This window comes from Chiroxiphia lanceolata, chromosome 4 (assembly GCF_009829145.1).
Source record: "Chiroxiphia lanceolata isolate bChiLan1 chromosome 4, bChiLan1.pri, whole genome shotgun sequence".
Classification (NCBI taxonomy): domain Eukaryota; kingdom Metazoa; phylum Chordata; class Aves; order Passeriformes; family Pipridae; genus Chiroxiphia; species Chiroxiphia lanceolata.
Genome location: NC_045640.1, coordinates 34,014,231 through 34,035,914, shown reverse-complemented (window position 1 = coordinate 34,035,914; position 21,684 = coordinate 34,014,231). Strand labels below are relative to the sequence as shown.

Genomic DNA, 21,684 nt, shown 5'->3' with positions numbered 1-21,684 from the left:
CAGCTGAAGAGGTGCCCCAACTCCCAACCTCCTACATCTGAGGCCAAACGAATAGGTCACCTTTAAATTCTAGTTCCTCTTTCCACCTCAAGCTGCTTCAAGCACAGTACTTCCCATCCTCTTGGATGGGTGCTCCAGAAATTGTAAAGGTGGCTTACACTAATTGTTCACTCTGAGATGTCACATTTACCTATCAAACCCACGCCATCTGGGGCTTTGGAAAGATTAAAAATGAGAGACAAACTAGGATTATTAAAAATTTAACTATATACCATATTTATTATCAATCCACAGGATAATCTGATTGCTACATGAGCTCATAAAAGCTATTTCACCTTTACAAAATTAAAAAAAAATGTGCCACAAGAATGTAATAACTGCTGATAACCAAGGACTGAATCTTAAAATTATAAATTTGCTGTAGAAAAGATTAAAAAAAATTATATTCACTTTAGAATTTTACTTTGAATAAAATATTCCCCTGTATAAAAAATAAAAAAGCTTGCTCTGGTTAGAATTAGAGTATTTTTCTTCTTTTTTTTAAATCTGGGAATTTGCATAATATCTCTGTAATAGGTTTCTTTTTTTTTTCCTATTGTACCACACGGCATTCAAGCATAGCAGATTAGAAACAAACATGAGAAAAGCATTCTCAGAACATATGAAATCCACATGGAAAGTTTTAACTTCCTTTCCTCTATTCTTTAAAGACACTTTAGCAAGAATAGCTTGGAAAAGAATACAGGTGGGGAGGGACCTTCAATGTGCCATTAAGTAGAGCAAGGTAATAAAAGGCCTTTTGTAAGTGCTTTCTTAATAAGGTGCAGAAGCAGACTGCAACGTTGCTAGTACTGCACTATGTACAATATTCACAATAGATTTTTCTTTATTTAAAAATATTCCAGCTAGTTCACATTTTCTCTTCCATTCTGAGGCTTTCAGTTCCATCACAGCCTTGACAGCAAGAAGCGCAGCAGCACCACTTCCCTTGTGGTTGGTTGGTCCTCTTATGAAACACTGGAACCTGTTAGTGGGCCAAAGTTCTTGGGTTGTTTTTCTATGTAGCAACCTTGGAAATCTGTCTGGGTTCAGGTGTACATACTGATGGCTGGAGTCCTGAGTTAAAAACACTCCGGCACTGGAGTCGGACACAGCAATGTTTTATATTGCCAAGGCTTTACCTTAGGTTTGTCTTGTGTGCGTCAAGGGATGAACCTCTCTTAGAGAAACATAAAATACAAAACCAAACAAAACAAAGCTAAAAAACCACACTGTCAAAGGCTTAGCAGCTCTTGACTCTCGACTGGGCAATATCTGACGTTTTCTTGATGACGCTGGCCCGTGTTTCACGGTCTGGCTGGCTGCTGCTTGTGGAGGCTGTGGACACTACTTGTGGCAGAGGGATGTCTGGGAAAGGGGGCCAGGAGCTGTTGTAAGGCAGTGGGCAGCTTTCGTCTTTGATGGTGACTTGGAGGTCAGGCTTGTTGGCTACAAAAGTTGCCATGCTGGGAAGCATATGAGAAGTGTTCCTCATTCCTAGATTGCTGAGATACTGTTTGCCTTCAATGTTTTTCTTCTGCCAATGAAGTCGTCCCTAGAAAAGGAGAAAACACAACTTTGTGAAGTACTCTAGGTAACAAGATGAAGACAGAAACATTCACAATTTGCACAGGAATCACCCCATCTCTAAGAGCCTGAGCGTGTAGCCACTGGATTAGAATGTTTCTGCACTCAGCCACTTCTCCCCTTCTGAAGTCATGTACTTAAACCTTGCTGGTTTTCCAGCATTCAAGAGGCTCTACCTGTTCTTCTGAATGCAAAATAAAGGCCTTATTCCCAGTGTGCCAGAGACAAAAATGGACACAGACGACCAAACATTCAGAACTCCAAAGGGAAGTGTCTCCTCTGTTACCAGAGAGAGCATCCTCCTGCCAAGAGGACAAACAGCACTACCCAAACTATCAATACAGGTGAGGCTGCTAGGAAAATCACCGTCACTTGATGGTGCATCCCTCATCACAGGGAAGAGGTTCGTCAGGGAAAGATAAGCATCCAGTCCTTTTCCCACCACAGACAGAACATGCAATGGCAGGTTTAGGGAGCCACTACTGGCAGTCTACAAAAGACAAAACCTAGTGGGTTAGCCATGTTGTTACACAGCTGTGCAACCTGCGGTTCTCCACCAAGGAGGATTCAGAGGGCTTTCGGATGGGCACAGCAGGAGACAGATTTGCAAAAGGCCTTCTGCAAGAATGCAGCTAGAGCACGAGGTATCTAATGCCCCCCCGTGAGCTTCCTTGGCCTCCAAGTACTCATGGAGATCATCAGGTCTCGCTTGGCAACAGCCCCAAAATAAGAGGTAGGTGGTGGTTTCGATATTTGCAGCTCAGGAACGCTCATGGGGTGGTTATTTTCCCCATGGATTCCTTTCACCCAGCAATACCCAGCTGACTGCTCGGGAAGCTTTGTGCCATGCATACCTCAAACATCAAGTTGCATTTCTATCACATGTGTAAGCACTTCCTCCAATTGTATGAGTTCAGGTGCCATTTAAGGAGAACAAAGTGAGCATGCTTTCAACCAAGATAAAATACTTGCTACCTAGCAACGTCAATGCATCATATTAACAAACTAGCTGGAACTGTTTATGGCTCTGCAGAACATGTCATTACGCAAATTAATCTCCTTGTAGTTTGGACAGATGAGGAGGAATGAACTTGTAGCAAATTTAATTCTGTGACAATCATCCAAATGTCTGTCTCCCTTGAACCTTCCTGGTTGCTTTTCTCCCCCAAATATTGTTAAAATGAATACTCCACTGGTAGACAGTTGCAAACGGAGAAAGGGAAGAATACTCAATGACACTGATCTTGAGAACTTACTCCAGAGTGCTAAAGATGCAGAAATAGCTTACCTGTGCATTTTCTTCGTCGCTTGGAACGCTGTCAGTTGTTTCACTTTCTGTCAAACAAAACAGAAACAAAAACAAAACTCATGCTATTCCATCTGCAGTAACAAATTGCAGCTCAAGAGTTTCAGTTAGTGGCACTAAACAGAGTCAAGCCAAACAATCAAAAAACAATAGAGAAGCATGAAGCCTCTGCTGCAGCAATAGCAACCCAAGGGCTAGCTGCACTGAACAACTGGAGGTTATCATAGTTAACATGACTATATCCTGTAAAAGGCAGCAAGAGAAAGGGAAGAAGCAGATTTGCACTTTTTGCGCAGAGCCTCCAGCAAGCCCCCTCTCCCTTGACCTCTCTTGGCAGCTCCAGACAAGGACACGAGTAAAGTTCTGTCCAAATCCTTATTTTTACATCCCTGCAAAATCAGTAACAACTCCACTCCAGAGGAGATAAGTGTATTTTTGTTTCATGAACTGTTATCTCAGCCTGCCATCTCAAAGGCTCGTTGTGACTTCTGGGGCTGGATTACTGTTGGCATACTCTGGTATACTTGGTATGGTTTTGGTTTTGCCACTAGTGCCCAGCCTCCCCCAGCCTATTTCTCAACCCTTCACCCACCACTTGAGCAAGTAGCAATATTACAGTCTCCAACTCCATCACGTCCCCACACTGCACATGGCCTCCCTCACCCTTATCACTTCAACCAGAGAACAAATACAGGGGAACGGCTGCAGTGGGACAGCCATCTGCCTGCAGCTGCATCCCTCCCTTGCAGAAGAGCCTGAAACACAGGAATTTTTACTGTATTTTCAAGCCTACATGTGTCTGAATACAGGTGTCCTAGTCCTACTGTGTGAGGGTCAGACTCCTAGTCCATGGGCTGGCTGAGACTGCCATGCCTCAGACACATCTTAGACAGGGCACAAACCCCTCTTTTCAGCACTGTCTGCAGCGATGGCTGCTGCCTTCAGCACAGCCTCCTGCTGCCCAGACCGTCACCCAGAAAAGCAGAGGCTGGATTGCAGGTTCCCTTCAGCTCACAGGGTTTTGAACCACTGTGTCCTGTTTCCTGGGAGGATAATCCTAGGCATCTATCGGGCTACCAATGGCATTTGGAAGGTCTTTCCCCAACCCCTCCAGCAGGGCTCATCCACAAGGAACACAGAAATCACACGACTGAAGGTGACTGAGATACCATAGCAGGCAAGAGAGCTCTCAAGCCCCAGCTTCCATCCTCAGCTCTGTGTTATGCATTTTAGCCTATGAAGACTGCTTTGCACAGCCCCTGTGATCCTGCCTTCCCAGGGAGCATCCTCATGCTCTGCACGGGACATAACATGAACGCTAAGAGTGCACGGATCATGCCTTGTGGGTTGTGCCCCTGCACATCTTCGGAGAGACTGCCAGTACCTTGCCCTTCTCTCAAGGTTTGGCTAAGCATTAGGTTTAGGCAAAGGGCTGTAAACCAGCAGGCTGAATTACTCTTTCAGATCCCAGGATCTAAACTGCACTTAAAGTCCTTCTGAAGCAAGAAAGCAGGCAGCCCAGGTACTCCAGACTCCTACTTCTGAAGCCAGCATCTCTCCTATGCCAGAGTCTCCATTACAGTGTGCAGTAAGCAGAGGAACAGTTCAAACTAACTGCGATGCCCTCTGAAGTCAATGTTCTGCAGAGCTTCTGATTCACCGGCCCAGGCAGAGAAAGATGTGCTAACATGATTAAGCTGGGTAATTAAGCCCTACTGGGGAAAGGAGAGGCAAAAATTAATCTGTGCAAAGGTGAAATGGCCCTGAAGATAGAATCAATAGGAGGAATCCACACAGAGACAAGAAACAGATATTCCCTGACATGAAGAAACATGTCGCAACAAACCAGAGTGAAGCAGCTGAAAAAGGAATCCATCCTTGGTGTTTATACATAACAAAATGCTGAGCAAGAGGTAGCACTATAGTTACCAAAGCCAGGGAAGCTGGCCACTCAGGCATGGAAAGTTAGAGGGTTATTTCAATCAAGAATGTTATTTGAATCAGTGTCAAACATAACAGGAGTTTGACAACAGCCTCAGTACTAAAAACAATGGATTTCATAGACATTGGTGTAATACGAGAAGACTCACACGGGCCGCTCACATCATTTGCCTGAGAAACCTCAGAAAGCAACCAGAGGTGTTTCAAAATAAAACAGATTTATGCAGGAGAGCTGATACCTCAGGCTACTTTTTTTGGTTGTTGTTTCAAAAGAGCTAATCTAATTGTTCCTGCACAGCTGTTATGGTCATACTCTTTCCTGCCATTCAGCAGTAGCACCTGACAGAGCAACCCACAGCAGAGGGCCAGGGTTCCTGTGGTTCTCCTGTACAGGTTCTCCTTGCTCCTGTGCGGAGCAAGACAAAGACAGAAATAGTGACAAGAGTGTCCTAGAAGTTTAAGGGTTCTAATCCACAGACCCCTGTCCTCATGAGCAAATGCATGCTTTAAAAAAAAAAGCAGTTCATAGAACGATCTGGGCTGGTAGGGACCTCAGGAGGTCTATAGCCCAACCTCTTACTCAAAGTAAGGCCAGCTATAGGACTAGATCAGGTTGCTTGGGGCCTTATCCCTTTGGGTCTTGAAAACCTCTGAGGATGGAGGCAGCACAATCTTTCTGAGTATCCTGCTCCACTCCTGACTGTCCTTGGGACAAAAAAGGTAACATTTTTTCTTATCTCCAGCTGGACCAAGTTTTCCTGTTTCAGTCTGTGTCTGCTGTTTCTTATCCTCCCACTATACATTGCTGTGAACAGCTGGGTTCCACCTTGCTGGTAACATCCCTGCAGGTAATGGTAGCTGCTATGAGGTCCTGAAAACCATCTCTTCTCCAGGCTGAACAAGCCCCAGTCCCTCAATATCTCCTCACAGACTGAGTGCTCCAGCCCTTAATCACCCTGATTAGCCCTCCTCTGCACTTGCTCCTATTTGTTTGTAACTTCCCTGGACTGAGGAGCTCAAGACTGGACACAGTACTCCAGAAGTAGTGTAACTAGTGCTTAGTAGAGGAGGCTAATCACTTCCCCAGATCTACTGGCCATGCTCCTGAAAACTGATGGCCTTCTCTGCAGCTGAGGTGCTCTGCTGTCTCACGCTCCTCTCATTGCCTTCCCCCCCTTTCTGCAGAGCTGCTTCCCATTCCACCAGCCCCAGCCTCTATCGCTACGAAGTGCTCTTCCCATGCACAGGACTGAATTTGATAAGGTTTTGCTGAATTTCATAACGTTTTTGCTGACCCTTTCCTGAAATCTCTCCAGGACTCAAGATGATGCTTCTACCCTCAAGCATATCAACTGGTGTCCCCTATTTGTTGTCATCTGTAAAGTTTCAGTGTGTACTCCAAGATATCTTCTGCTCATTGATATATCAAATGAGACTTCTCCCAGGACAGACCCTTGCAGTACTCCACTTCTTAATGGCCTCTAGTTAGATTGAGAGTGCCTTGAGATGCATTCAAAAGCATGACAGTGGCATGAAATTCTCTGTTATCTCAGTTTTGGCTTAGCAGGTCTGGTATAAGTTAGGACAGCTGAAGGGCACCAAGATACTAAGACAATATAAGCAGAAGTACTTCAGTCATCCTTCATTTTCCTTATGCAGGCTGGCTGCAATGACTTTAGGGTAACTAGGACATTATTTGCTCATGTCAGGGTGGTCACCAGACCACCCCTCTCTATCGTTCCAGTCCAAGAAGCCACCATGACTTCTAGACCAAGAGAGTGACTTTTGTTTGCATTCCAAGAACTTAGATCCTGTAGCTGAGGTTAAAAGAAAGCATTATTGTCATGTTCATATATATGGAAAAGTTTTCCAGGAAACATTTGGAAAGAAGAGAAATGTTTTGAAAGCCCTTGTCTCCCTGCTGCTAATAAATTAAAGCACCCTCATAACCCCCTGCCTTAGGCTTTACAAAGACCTTCTAAATTATTTGGTCATTGCAGACTAAACACATTGAGAAGCATAAGCATTTATCAACATGTGAGACTAATATCGGAGACTTTTCAAAAGAACATCATACTATTCACTGGGGCCCAAAAATAAAAATTACTAAATATATGCTTTATAAAACTATTTCTGGAAGTAATTTCAGCCTAATGAGACAAAGACAAAACCATGTGTAAAATAATAAAATGCATAGAGAATAATTAATACTTAAGTTTGCTTTAAAAGATGACGTTTGTGTTTCTACCCAGTCTCCTGAGGCTCACAAGTTAACACCATGTTAAAAAAGAAAGGACAGGTTAGATCTTAAACTTTTCCTACTTTCAAATATGACTTTGTCCTGCTTCCTACATAAATAAGGCTTATATGATTGTGGGGACTCTATACAGCATGTCCATATATGCATTTGTGTCCGTTTTCCCCTAATAACTTCTGAACACGCTGTCAGACTTAGATAAGGGATAAACGAATGCCAAAGACTCTTAACTTCCTACCAGTTATATGAAAATAAGGGGCCAGATGAAAAGAGAAACCATTAGCACCCTGCTTCGGGGTGGGGGCAAGCTTGTTATCTCACCCCTTTCTGAGGTATCAGAGAATCCAGATGAGAGGCAGACGTTGGAAACCAGATGTCCATAGCTCGGCTGCTTGCAAGATCACTTGTCATCAGTGAACATGGCTGTTCCAGTCTGCAGCAAGACTGAACCACTCCCCCAGGGCCCTCAGCTCTATATCTGCATATATACCATTAATGTGGTGCCCTTAGCACTCTGCACACTGTGCTAGACACAGAGTAAACACACAGTATAGACCTGTAATCTTTAGTAAGTTGGGGGCAAGGGGAACTTGCTATATTTACAGCACATCATTTGTACCACTGAAAATCCCACTCTAATAAAAGTTGAAGAGACCTCTCTGCATTATATCTAAGAAGATTCTTTTTCCATTAGTCACAGGCTAAAATCTGCAGCTACATTTCCAGTCTCAGATCTGCCAAGTTGTTTCCCAAGGTAAATGAGTAGAGGACTGTGAGCTTTGAGTTTCATTAACAATTCAGAAGGAAGGTGAATAGGCATCTCTAGATCTTTGTCAGCTACCCTGGAAGAGCTCCCTTTCCCCCAGTGTCTTCCAAACTTTCCAAAAGAGCAGTTGTAAAGAAATGCCAGGATGCTTACCTGCATAGGATGAGACAGGGGAGATCTGTAGAGGGTACAGCTGGCTCATGCTGAGAGGCTGTTCATCACTTTCTGTTGTCACCTCTACTACCTGACAAACATCAGGAGGGTTGGCAACTATCACCTGCTCCTCACTGCTGCCATCAAGGTGTGGTTGTCCTACAACTTGGGGTTAGAAATAAAAAAATATTACTCATAACAACTCGACCCTGCTGAATATCTAAGAGCCTGTCCTTGGGTCCTGCTTAGTATCTGAGTGAGTCTTCAATACTCTCAGCAGCTTCTTCCATGCCCACTACCTGCTTTCAGTGAGAGTTCAAAAGGAAACCTCTGATCCTCACCCAGCAAGCTGCCAACATCCCATGGCCTCTGAATGCTCTCACGTAAATTATGCAACGTAAGACCAGAACTGGCATGCAAAAAACTGGCCAGGGGGTCATGCAAAACACTATGGGACTCTGATATATACATGACATGAATCTGTGAAAAACATCTCCTCCAATTAGATACTTATTCTCATTGACCTTTGCAACGCCACTGATGGTAGAACTGTGGTAGAAAACCACAGTTGTACCTGTAGTCTGTAATACGGACAGGTCTGTGACGGAAAGCTACAGTCTGCTCAGTTATTAACAGAGGGGTTTCCTATTCCCCCAGGCATATGATATTTACTACCACAAGAGCACATGACATTTATTATCAAAGAAACATTATTTATTTCTACACAGTGAAGCAACCGTGGATGCACCCAAGCGTCCTGAAATGCTTTGCAGACATTGGTTGTTCTACACAACAACCTTTTGAAAAAGGGGAATAAACCAAGGTACCAAGAAGTTACTGAGCAAAGCAAAAGTATGGTGAAAGTCAGAATTTCACTAATCTCACTTTTCTGGAGCTGCTTGAGAGAATTTTCTCTGTCTTATACAACTTTGATCCCAGCTGTATGAACATATGACAAATGTGTTCATTTTAATCCACCACAGAACTGAAAGCCACTAGTTAGATCAGAAGAATGCACAGGGATGGAGCCATCTCAGGGGATGGCTAACCTGAATCCACAATTGTCTAAGAGAAAGGGAAAGACTATAGATATTCTTTCACTGAACATAAAGCTTCAAAAGGAACATAAGGCCAAATTCTGTACAAACACAATGCTGTGTTGTTCAAACAGTACATTTTTTTCTAGACTCATGAGGGGAAAAACATGTAGGCAGTGAAATACAATAGATCTTGAAATTCTTCTGTTAAGTAACAGTATACTAATTTTGAAAAAGGCAAAAGATAGCATCTATTCCTGCATGAACTGAGATAAATAAACATGAATGCACATGTCTGTACACACAATCCATTCCTGAATTCTATCCTTAGTCACAGGTTTCTGAAAAAGAAAAGTGGCAGGCATTTTTCCCAGGGAAAAGCTGTGTATTTTGCTTTGTGAAATGCCAGGTAAGCACTGGAAAATCTCCCAAATTTAAATCTGTATTTTATGAGACAATGCCAGCATAAAGAAAATTACATACATCCTGGATAGACTTGTTTTTTTAAAGTTGAATCACTATAATTACTACAATTTTTTTCCTGATATTTTATTTCACCTTTCTTGGTTCTGAAACAACCAGCTTTTTAATGAGTGTAGTGAAGGGGGGGAGGGGGCGAAAGCACACACATATAGAGTTAATTTTTATCTGGGAGAAACCAATATTGTGCAACACCCTCAGGGTACGAGCAGGTCATCTGCACTGTATCTTTTTCCCACAATACCTGACAAATTCTTACCCACCCCAAGATGAGTTTGCAAATTCAAAAGGTTTTTGAAGTCACTGGTGTGCCTAGTGTGTAAGAAAAGCATAGGAGTACTTACCTACAACGTTCACGGTACTGTCGACTTCATTTTTTATATTGGAGGACAGGAAATAGTCAGAAGTGACATCATTTAGCCCATTAATCCCAAAAGATGATTCAACTGGCTCTTGCTAGAATGGAAGCAGTACGGTTGGGTCAGAATTGCTTTATTTCAGGAGCCTGGAGACAGTTCAACTCTTTGTTCTGAGACAGTAATAAATCCCATCACTTCTACCTACCATATACCCCCTGCTCTCTGCAGAATGCTGTCTTATAAAGAATATTTTGGTTCTCTGAGAAGACAGAGTCTACTTCATTTCCAAATCTTGTGCTTTGAAATGAAAGCTATTTTTAATTTTCAGATTAAGAGTGAGTCTTCTGAAAGCAAGGAATTAGTATGCTATTTACTACAAAGATTACCATTTGAAACAAACAAGGAAGAAACATCACTTTAAAACGGTACTCCACTTAATCTTCATCCTCATTCCCTTCCAAACATGCTCTATCTCTTCCTGCTGTCTGAAAGGAAGCCTTAGCTTCTGTACAGCAATTACTAAATTCTAGGTTTAGCTTTTCTCTACAGCAAGCCTGAAAGCAAACCAAAGTGTTTACACTAAATACAGCCTTTTAGATCACATCATAAACATTAATACAGGGCAACAGCATTGGGAAAATGTCACTTGTTCTACACAGACTGAGCTTTCCTGTAAGCCTGGTACACTTGAGTGGGAATCTAAAAACTCCCCTCAGAGTAGATACCAAAAAAATTAATTCCATAAACTTAGGATTTCTTTAAAAAGCTATAAACACATTTAAAGGATTATCTACAGGTCCAACTTCCTGTCTGGTATTGGCTCCCTTACATGATTATTGGTTACAAAGTCTAAAGTCTTGTGTGTTCTTACTCTGGGCCTGCAAGGACTCTGCCCTGCAAGGACAGTTCTATCCTGCTACTGAGCCAGAAACACCAGCAGAGAGGTTAGGAGCTGTCCAAGGATCTGCTGCCATGCTGTGCTCATTTTCACTGCTCTAAAGCATTTCATCAAACGCAGGGCAAAGGTGAGCCTCAGGACTTGAGGTGCGAGCCCTTCACAGTACTAACTGTATGAACTGTTATCTCTGGGACAAGAAACTGGGGACACTGTGACAGGTCTTTCCTGGATGTCACACGCTGTGATTGTGATCCACTCAAAATGAGCTGTCACTTTGACACAAGCACCTTCCCAGCCATTAAGCAAGGTAAACATGCACCCTGTCCCAAGGTCCTTCTGCACATCAGAAGGGTGCAGTGTTAATGGCAAATTGGTCTCTGATGAGCCACACCAGCTGTGTTGACCCCCAGGTCAAAGACCTGGAGAGCTGGAAAATATAAAATTAGCGGCTATTGATCCATTGAGAATCATGACTGCAGAGACATGTTAGGGCTGCACATTGTCACCCTGTGGAGTATCTGTTGTTGTGCAACACAGCAAACACAGCAGCCCCCATGGAAACGCTGCACATGCCGCACCTTGCTCAACTTTACTGAGGCCTGGTTACAGAGAAGTTTATTTAGTAGCCTCTTTCAAGCTTCAGAAACAAATGTGCATCTTGGAACTCAGGTGATGGTGCCAGATCCACAAAGAGGCTTGGATACTGGTGCAGTTGGTAAATTTCCAGTATCTAGATGTCTAGCCTAAGCTAAATGCATGGGGAAAAGTGTTGCTAAGATTTAAAAATGTCTCTCAATGTGAAGCTGCACGGTCAAAAGGATACATCTAGGATAAAGTAAAAATTAAACTCAGTTCAGTCCTTTGTTTCAAAGGAAAGAGACTATATTTACCTGGGCTGCTCTGACACTTCGTTGATGAGAATTCATTTTGTAATGAATTTAATGAATTATAGTGCCTCTGTTTGCCCAAAATCCCAATCACAGGAGACCTATTTGAGAGGTGGGAGACCTGCTCACAGCCTCCCTTTCCTAATGTGGAGCAGGGAATTGGTAAGGTCCAGGACTCTTCACATCCACGGGGACATGCAGTGAGTGCCCTGAGCACCCTGCTCAAGCTCAGTAAGGTCTGGGAAGTTGTCTTCACTCCCACCAGGAGGATTGCTGTGGGTGCCCACAGGGTCCGGCAGTGGCAACAACGGGAAGCTCACTGCAAGGCTCTTGCTATGCTGAAGTCCTTTTGCAGATCTGTGCTCAGCTTCTCCCTCTGCTGCTATTACCCCATTGTAGTTACCAGGCAAATCGTGGAGCAGCCTCCCACTCAGCTCCACTAAAGAGATTTTTCAGGGTAACTGTAAAGCGTTCAAAAAAACCCATGCAACTTGGATCTCAGGAAGTCACATCATCAAGCAAAGCAATTATAAGCAGCTAACAGTGCTCAGAAATGTGCATTTGCTTTATTTCATCCACCACCCTTCTCCACTATTACAGCCTTCAACATTCAATAGCCTAAGAGTGGCTGAGCATGGAAGGAGCATCTCTTCTGAAATCCAGGCACACCTGGAGACCAGCTGGTGCACACATTTGTCAGAGCAAGTAGTGAACACTACTCAGCCTCAGCTCAAAGCTTAGAAGAACTAAGTGGCCATACCACAGTTGGTGGCTGGTGAGCTGTATGCTCATAGTAGGTATCACTGGCAGGTGTACATGATCAGCTCAGCTCACTGCTTCTGTGTCACCTGCCCTAGTGCTTCTGTGAGGCTCAGGGCAACGAAGCTGGAGGAAAGTGCTCCCAAAAGCTGCGAGCATCACCCCGCTGGCACCTACTCCTAAACCTAACACCTCACGTACTCATCTGCCTGGTATCACTACAACTCCCTTAGCAATGACTGTGAGACTGATCTTACTGGAGAGGATGAGATTGTTCGAGTGCTTCTACAGCTTTTCACATATTTAATATTTTGTCTAAAAGAAAGATTCCGAGTAGGCAAATAGCAAAGTGCTGCTGCCAGCTTTGGAAGGGATCACACATTGCTCTACCCTGACCAAATGAGTTTACTGGCTCCCTCTGAACACCAGCTACCATCAAAGCCACTTTATAACAAGCACATGTGGCTGCATGATCCAGACAGGATGGTGAAAAAGTGGTTCCTTTAAAACAATTTAAAAGTCATAGCATTCTGACATGTAACTCCATGTCACAACTGCTGGGGCAGCATCTGCCTTCCAAACCCAATTTCAGTGGAGGAGTTTTTCCCAGTTTTTTGGACTCCCTTAGCCCAGAGCATCTCCTGGCCAGTGGCTGCAGAGCCTGAACCCATGGGTGCTCAGCCCTTCAGAAGTGGGCAGCAAGGGACCAAGCTACCCTTCCACTGCAGACACAGCTGCTACATACAACCCAAGGACACCAATTTTACTGAAGGCTGAAAGTCTGAAACCTCTAAGATTTGGTTTTTTTTGAAAAATTGAAGGTGGACTAAATCCTGCTGGTGTGTAATACTGACCACCTTGCAGAGGCCCTTGGCAGAGGTGCAAAAGCTGGGAAGCGACATCAGTCTGGGCCCATGCTCTGAACAAGCAAATTTTCAGGCAGCAACTGAAGAGCTTTACAACTGAGGTCTTCTAACTGACAAAACATGATCACAAGGTGCACTTCACAGAACTTCTCCCCCTTGCTGAAAGGAAAATTAATTTCAAATGCCTTACACACAGAAATTAATTGCTCCAAAAGGTAGCTCTATTGTTCAGAAGCATTCCTTCCATAATTACTGTATTTCTCCTTATGCAGAAAAGCAAATGGCATGCGTACTGCTGAGACTTCCAGTTTTCCAACCTCCAGGCATTGTAACACAGGGTTGTGTCCACTGATGATGTAAGTCACAGCTCTAACAGCCTTCACATTTTAAAAAAAAACAACCCCAACATCCCGGGTAACTGTAGCTACTTAACCAAACCACAAGCATTTGCAAATACCCACCACAATATACTGTTGGGTATATTAAAAAATATGTGCAACAGACTGTTTTCACAAGTTCTCACACTATTAAACAGACACTTCTTACCTTAATTTGTTTGAATTTGTCATCCTTCTCGGACTTCGTTTTTTTTCCTGCAACAACAGAAGGAAGATTTCATAAAGTTCTGTGTGCCATGAGTTATCCTTCACACTTTCTATATTTACCAACAAATAGTCTCAAAATATGCCTCAAAATGGCAGGACATCCTGGTAAAGGGAGAACACATTTTGCTTAATTTTACCCCTCCTTTAAGGTCCAGGCAGCCAAAAATTCCTCTTAAACACACTGGCTTTATGTTTCTTTTTTAAAAGGTTACAAAAGAGAACCACTATAGGACCCAAGAAAGCAACTGCAGTTAAAAAATCAAAGTGAAAACTTTGGAATAGTGACAAACTAAGCAATAAGGTCTGTTAAAAAAATAAAGAAGGAAGGGGGAGAATAATACACTTAACGGGAAAAAAAAAAATCAAAATTTATGTCTCATCACTTTTCTGACACTCTCACTGCAGCTACAGGAAAAGGGAGGTTGTTAACCCATTTAATGTGAAAAGAGATCACAATAAACTTCAACCAAAATTTTTGTCAATCGTTGCAACCTGGTGGGGAAATACATATTACAATTCATGCAAAAGTGTTTTATGCAATCATACTAGACTTGAGAATCTAGAAAACCATACAGCATGTGACTTCTACAAAATGTCATGTGCCTTGGCAGACCCCAGTGTTGCTGCCCTGCTCTGACCTCATGAGACCCTGATGTGGAAGCTCAGACTTGTTGGTGCATGCTCAGCTCTATCCCATATTGGCACAGGCATGTCCCAGGAATTTCTCCCATCTCTACTACAAGATATCACTGAAAATTAGAAATGTTTTCAGCCAGATTCTTTTGCTCCCAAACATAAATTTAGCCACATGCCATGAAGAAAGCGCATGTGAAAAAATATATGGGGTCCAAGATATGTTGGTTTTATAGTTAACTGGACTTTCTGCAGAATCTTCTCCCGCTACAGCACCCATTTCCAGAATCTCAGCTTTCAAGATGAACTTTTGTAGTTCTTACATGAATCTACTAAAAAGAAACAGGTTATGGTCCAGGGGAATATGCCTAAACATACAAAATATTCTACTGACAAGAGACTGTAAACAGTTTCAAAGTAATTGTTCTATCTTTTGCACATTGATCTCCCTTTCACAGTACGATTCTGCCCCAAAAATTCCATGGTTCATCATTTCCAGTCACACTGACCTTAAACTGCAGCTGTGCCTTTCACTTCTCAATCTAAGAAAATAGCAAACTGAGCTACAGCTAAACCGAATTGGATTTTATAGGAACACACTGCATTTGGTTTGCAGGTTATCTTTTCATATGAAATCCTAGACAACAGAGGATACCAGAGGACTAAGGAAGCCATTGTTCTACTCCATATACCAGTAAAGAAGCCATAAGAAAGCCAATGAGCCATAAATAAATCAATGTTTCTACTTCGAAAGAAATCAAATACTCATGAGGTTGGCCTGGTGGTTAGGTCCTCTCCTGGCAGGCAGGAGACTTAATCCCTTGAATTTGGGAATTCAAACAGTTTCCCATTTCAGTATTATGATGACCTGGGGGCTGGTTTTTCGTGGTCTTTGTAACTAACAATGCTGTTTCATGGTTTAATGTTCTGAGCAGAGTGTATTGCTTCCACCCAGCTCAAGAGAGAGGCCAGTTTAATTCTGCTCTTGCTTGAAAAAAGATACCACAATGTCTGCCATCGTGTTCTGAATGAGTCCTATTGAGTTAAATGCGTTGATTTCTAATATTCCCCAATCATATTCCTTGACTGAAGGAAACCTGGGATTAGAATCTGAACATAACTCCATCAGCTTTAGCAGACAAACATCAACAGCTTGGAGCTATCACATCTCATTAATCCTCTCTTCAAGCAGCTTCTTCTCTTAACTGGATGTAGGTCATTTTTTATACAGCTGTTCCTAAGTTCTTGGGAACATCTGGATAAAAACATCGAGTTTCACAGAAGAAGTAGAACTGGCACATTTTGTAGGCTCTAGAATAGTAGTAACTGTTAAAGTAACTTCTCTATGCTAGGTTTCCTGCAGCAGAGTGTCAGGTATCCATTTTCAGGAGGGAAAAAATTAATTAAATAACTGAGTGGTACAGCAATAGGAACAGTTCAACCTGGGTACCTCTGGGGAGGCACCCTAAACAAAGGAATCCCTGGACTTTTATACCCTTACAGTCTGTGTACCCATTTCAATAGTTATTTTTGGGTCTGGGGTCTTCCCATTGCTCACTGGCTCCTGTAGAGTCTCTGTGTGCCTGACTCTCCCCCCCAGCCAGCCCCAACCCCCAGCCAGCTGGCCACTGGTCCTGCTGTCCCTTGTTAGGTGAAGGGTTGGTGCCCATTCTAAGCTCCTTGCCTGGGGCTCCAGTCCTTTCCCAGCCAGCCAGGCTTGCACTGGTAGCTTGCATACTGAGCTATCTGCAGTAGGTGTATTTCTCAACACAGTGTCCTCAGGAGCATTTCATGTTGACAAGCTCTCCCATCTACCTTTTTTGGAAGGTCTTTCAGATAACGGTAGCATCCGGTACACCCTGAAGGCATTGTTTCCTTTCTTTATACTTTTGTCCTTCACTTCTTCTATGTCAGGCAGAGAGTTCATAGCACAACGGAAGTTTGCTTTCCATGTCTTTGGATCGGGTTTATCTACCCCTGATTGGTATTTTCCTAAGCAAGAAAAGAAAGTTAGGAACACATGACGTGATTGAAAACCTAAGGCAAATTAATAACAGCATAGGTTGGCTTCAAGCTATTAGTCTTTGGTTCCCATGAGAAGCATTCAAACAATAGCTGAGGTTGCAGGAGAGTGCTGTGATCTCATTTCCATGCATATTTCGAGAACACATGATGAACAGTTTGTGCTCAAGAAAGACCCAGGGTGCTGCAGATCAGATGTGACTCCACAACAACATGGAAAAGCTTGCACAGCATTTACCTTTATTATGTCTGGCTCAAATCCACAGAAAGGCATAAAAAGCCTAAGGGCCTGTGTCTACAAAGTGCTGACTGTGCTCTACTCCTGACAGTTTTGAACCCATGTTGTTAACATTTAAATCAATTAAGTTTTAGTGTTCATCAATGCAAATGAGTTACGGCACTTCGGTAAAGCTGGAGAGTATTGTAGGCCTTGAAAAAAGCACTTAGCCTCCCACAAATCTGGAAACTTAAGTTCACTCTCTGTGTTAGAAAAGCAAAGACAAGGAAGAAGGAAAATGTAACTTTAAAAGGGAAAACAATGTGAAAATCTGTCCTGCAGAAAATGAGTTTGATACCTGTGTGAATTGCCCAGTTTCTAAATAAGGGAGCATCTTTTTCAACATCCCACCCATGTCTTGCTGCATGCATCCAGGGAATCTGAAAAATCTTCTTCTCCTGGAAGAGAAACAAACAGGAAATGCCAACACTGACAGACTTGAGGGATCTTCTGATGACTTTAAGTCACTCATTTATAAGCACAGTTTCAGCATCTGCAAGTGTTTTGCTCCCTTCTAACCCAGTGTCACTCTCACTGAAGTCAACAGGAAAATATCCACTGGCGTCACCAAAGGCAGAATACAGCTCAAGTGTATGAAATAGTCAGAAGCCACTTCATGGAAGATGAGCCTGGCAGTTTTCCAAGCTGACACATGGAAAAAACATGCAGTACTACACATTTCTAAACATTCAAACAAAGGCTAGTTTGGCAGCACAGGCACTTTTATGATTAGAAAAATTACATCTGAAACTAAACAACTATAGGAACAGAGCAAATTCAAGGGATTTAGAATTCAGCCAGTAAATACTAGCACAGTGAAGAGATCTTATAAATTTATATGCCAAGCAAACAGACATATAAATATATCAACTGTAGACATCTCTCTAGTGGGGATAAAAACCACCAGACACTCATGTGAAGAGGTAGCATTAAAGATACTTGAACATATTTTAGTTCAGAAACTTTAAGCCAAAGAGAAGTCCATTTAAAGCAATCCAAATTTTTCTAAATTAACACATATGTAGCTAAATCAGGGCATGCCTTACATGGTGGCAGTATAAACTGATTCCCAAAGGGATCATGGAAGACAGTAGACTGGTGACTATTAAAGAGCCTGAGGGCTTTCAGAGCTTGAACAACATGGATTCCTACACTCCTTCCACAAGCACTTAGTACATAGGATACTGGGCCAAATGGATGCTGGGTCAAATGTGCTTTTATGTCATACAACATGGTAATGAATTCTTTCGTACTGACCTACAGGGTTGCTTCAGAATTCTTCACACTCTTTTCTGCAAAGCCATACAAAATGAGTTCGTTACACAGCACTTGTTTTTTCTCCCCTGTTGGGAGGAATACATCTTATCTGGCTCCATACACAGACATCTTGTGCTATAAACTGCCTCTGCAGGTTTAGATCCAATTCTCAGTCTGGGAAGAGAAAAGTACTTCCAGGGCAAAATGCTCCCTCCTCCTGAGGTGGCCACCTGACATACACCAACTGAATTGCACCCTAAAAGAGTCTATTTCTCTATACTGACTACAAATAACTCCAGACAGGCAGCACTCCTTTAAATGACTGCATTGTAGATATCTGTGGTCATGTGAGATGAATCTTTTGTCCTTTCCCCTTCCCCCAACAACCACTTTTCTTCCTTGTCTGTCTCGTTAATATTTCACTAATGTCAAGGTTAGGTTTATTTCCCTTCCTTCCCATGTGATCTTTTCTTTTTTTTGAGCCTGCATTTTGTCCTTCAACTCTTGTCTTTAATCCAATCTCTCATGTACATTCACTTGTTTGGAATTGCATTCTTCCCTTCTCGCATGGCTTCATCTTTAATTTAGTGGAAGCACTGATTTAACACGTTCCTCATTCCCCTCAAATCCTCCCACCCTCATTCTTCCTCTTAATCTAGTCCTATCACTTCTCTTGTTTTGCCTCCTTACTCTTACCCCTATATATAATTAAATAATCCTACATAGATGCTCATCTCTTTCCCCAAGTAGAAACAGTCTAAAGGAAGCCTCAACCCCACTATTTTGTGGTCCAGAGCACTACTGCATTCAGCAGAGGTAGAATAAGCTTTCCTGCCTTTACCCTCCCACAGACTAAAATAAGCATGGAGAAAAAAATCATACTTCCATAGAAAACAATTTCTATCAACAAGAACTTTGAGAATTGAACAGATTTAAAAGTCTCATGCTTGAGAGGTTTGAACAATGCTACACAATGCTATGGAGGTTACATCATGGATTTCATATTCCATATGGTAATTCAAAACATAGCAGACCGAACAAGACTCCAGACACAGCATCCTGTTATCATCAACTGCACTCACTGTTTCAAAGGAAGGTGCTAGGACACTCAACAGCAGTTTAAGTGGTCATTGCAGTGCTTCTGTTTATTAAAGAAAGTTCTTCCCAATCCCAGATGTCTTTAAGCACAGGTATTATAGCAAATTAAATACAAATAACAAAATAGAATCCACATGTATTATAATTTTATAATACATATATATAAATACAGAAACTACAGATTTTCTCATCCCCTATCAAGTATCTAACCTTCTCTGAAATCCCACAAAGGTGCTGGGTGCATCAGTATCATATAGTTGTGTGTTCTGCTCTAGTTTACCTGGATGCTTTCTATTTAAATGCTAATTATTTATTTCACACCTTATCAAACATTACCTATATTCTTTTTCAGTCGATGACCTTAATAGGGAAGGGCTCATTACTGCTTTCTCTTAGACTTCAAAAGCATGTGCTGACTGGTACAGCACTGGACATTTGTGTAGGAGTCTCACTTTTCTGTTAAAAAATTAGCCTCACCTAAAGTCAAAACCACAACCCACAAAACTTTTGCAGCATAATGAGAATTACTACCAAGCTCCAGTGGGGACATCAAAAGGGAAAAGTTGTGACATCCTTAGAAATAGGCATGAAGGAGAAACAGCATTGCAAACTGCTCCGAGCAGGTGAATGAGCACATATAAGCTACAAGTCATAGGACAAATCTTAAATAGCAGCATCCTTCTCAAGGATAGTACTCCGAGCATCCATCAAAGCAGCAGGTTGCCTCTTGACTCTGTTAAATTTACTCAGAATGTTTCCACTCCAATTTCCTTTTCCAGATCCATGAGGGACACTGACCTCTTATTATCCCTCTTCTCACACCACCTCTGCCCTCTACTGAATTATGGCATTTCCTTCACACCTCCCAGTTTTGTCTCTCTGGGAAGGTAAAGAAATTCCCATTCAGCAGGATAACATTTTCACCAGGATGGCACACAAGTATTTATTTTTTAAGCCCTATAAAAAAGGGGTTTGTTCTGGAGGTATAATATCATCAACAGACAGTAGGGGAAGGAATTAGGTAAGTCAGTTGTACCTGATTTGTCCTTTTTAACTGAGAGAGGTTTAATTCTTTTTTCAGTCAGAAAAAATTCCCCAAGAGCCAACGACAAACCCAGAACAGTAGTAATTCCTTTCATATTTAAATCTTATTTCCTTAAAAGCTATGCACACACGTTTCATTCTCTTGATAATCTGACCTGCTTTCTTTTCTAAACTCTTAACTGTCCTTTGCCAAACTCTAATTAAAATATATAAATTGCAAAATCCTAGAGCCTCCAAAGTCGATTCTGCAGGTACAGAACAGGCTGTGATACACATGACCTTGTATCATTGATTCCATGCATGCCTTTGTTTATGGTCAGGATTTAAAGTAAAAATAGATATATTTTTGGTTTAATGATCCATTGTTGGAATGAATGTTTAAACATTTTTAAACAGAAATGCTTAGAAGGGCAGTAAGCCCGTTGAACACAACAAAGGCAATCCAGACTGATGCCAAATACAAGGGTAGAAGTGGGGAATCAGAGTTTAATAATCCTCAAGGCAGGCCACTTATCCTGGTATCCTTTTTCTGATAGGAGCCAAGGTTTTCTTTAAAAATAAAAGAATTCAAAAAACTTATTTGTGAAACAAGCCTCAGTCAATACAGAATATGCTAAGGACAAAATCTTCTCCCGACTCTTGCATGCAAAGAGTTCATGCCAGAAGAACAAGGCAGAAACTGCTGTAACAACACAATCAGAGGGCTGCAAACATTAAACAACATGACATGCCTTGCAAACTGCCTTTATGGACTGATGTTCTGAATTTGGAAGAATGAAGCCCTTAGCACAGTGCCAGCATTTTTACAATGCAAAGGAAGCAAGTACAATTCCTCAGATATACCAAAAAAGGTTACGTGAACATAACCTATAGATGACAACACTGTATTTAAGAGTAATATGCTCAAATCTGAAATACTGTGCCCTACTGAGAAATTGGGAAGGAATGCCCAGCAAAGGACAGCAGATATGGACTGTCAGCAGGAAACCTGACACGGAAGTAGAGATATTCAAGGAGAAGGACCCCAACATGGGACTCAAATTACAAAGACAACAGTAAAAACTGCTCTCTTCGTCTTCAGCTGTGATCCCATTTTGCAAGAACAAGGACCTACTCAAATTCACAGGGCAGCTAACTAGGGAATGGATAAAGCAATATTTATTTACTCAGCCACAGCATGTGAGAGTCACTGATGCAGGAAGTTCCTGAGAAACAAGACTCGTAGCTGAAATTTAAAGGGCTCCTGATAATTTTAAAGGCGTGAACATTTCTAGCTTTGAAAGCTGAAATAAAAAGCAGTAATTTCAATTGCCATTCTTCAGCTTTAAAAATGAGCACCACAACTACTACCGCTATAGGGAGGACACCAGAGTACCTGGGTTAGTGTCTTAACCAGAGTGGCAGTTCCTATGT

General features: G+C 42.1%; 1 protein-coding gene across 3 annotated transcripts in view; it reads right to left on the bottom strand.

The window, feature by feature from the left end:
- Positions 1–249: 249 nt before the first annotated feature.
- IRF2 (interferon regulatory factor 2) overlaps positions 250–21,684 on the bottom strand; it is a 40,620-nt gene continuing 19,185 nt past the window's right edge. For all 3 annotated transcript variants that reach the window (XM_032685865.1, XM_032685866.1, XM_032685863.1), the window contains 7 exons: positions 17,171–17,270; positions 16,389–16,565; positions 13,882–13,928; positions 9,911–10,022; positions 8,050–8,214; positions 2,915–2,961; positions 250–1,594 (listed from right to left, as the gene is read on the bottom strand). In XM_032685865.1, coding sequence (XP_032541756.1) covers positions 1,283–1,594; positions 2,915–2,961; positions 8,050–8,214; positions 9,911–10,022; positions 13,882–13,928; positions 16,389–16,565; positions 17,171–17,270 — 960 coding nt within the window. In that variant the 3' untranslated portion in view covers positions 250–1,282. The remainder of the gene's footprint in view (positions 1,595–2,914; positions 2,962–8,049; positions 8,215–9,910; positions 10,023–13,881; positions 13,929–16,388; positions 16,566–17,170; positions 17,271–21,684) is intronic.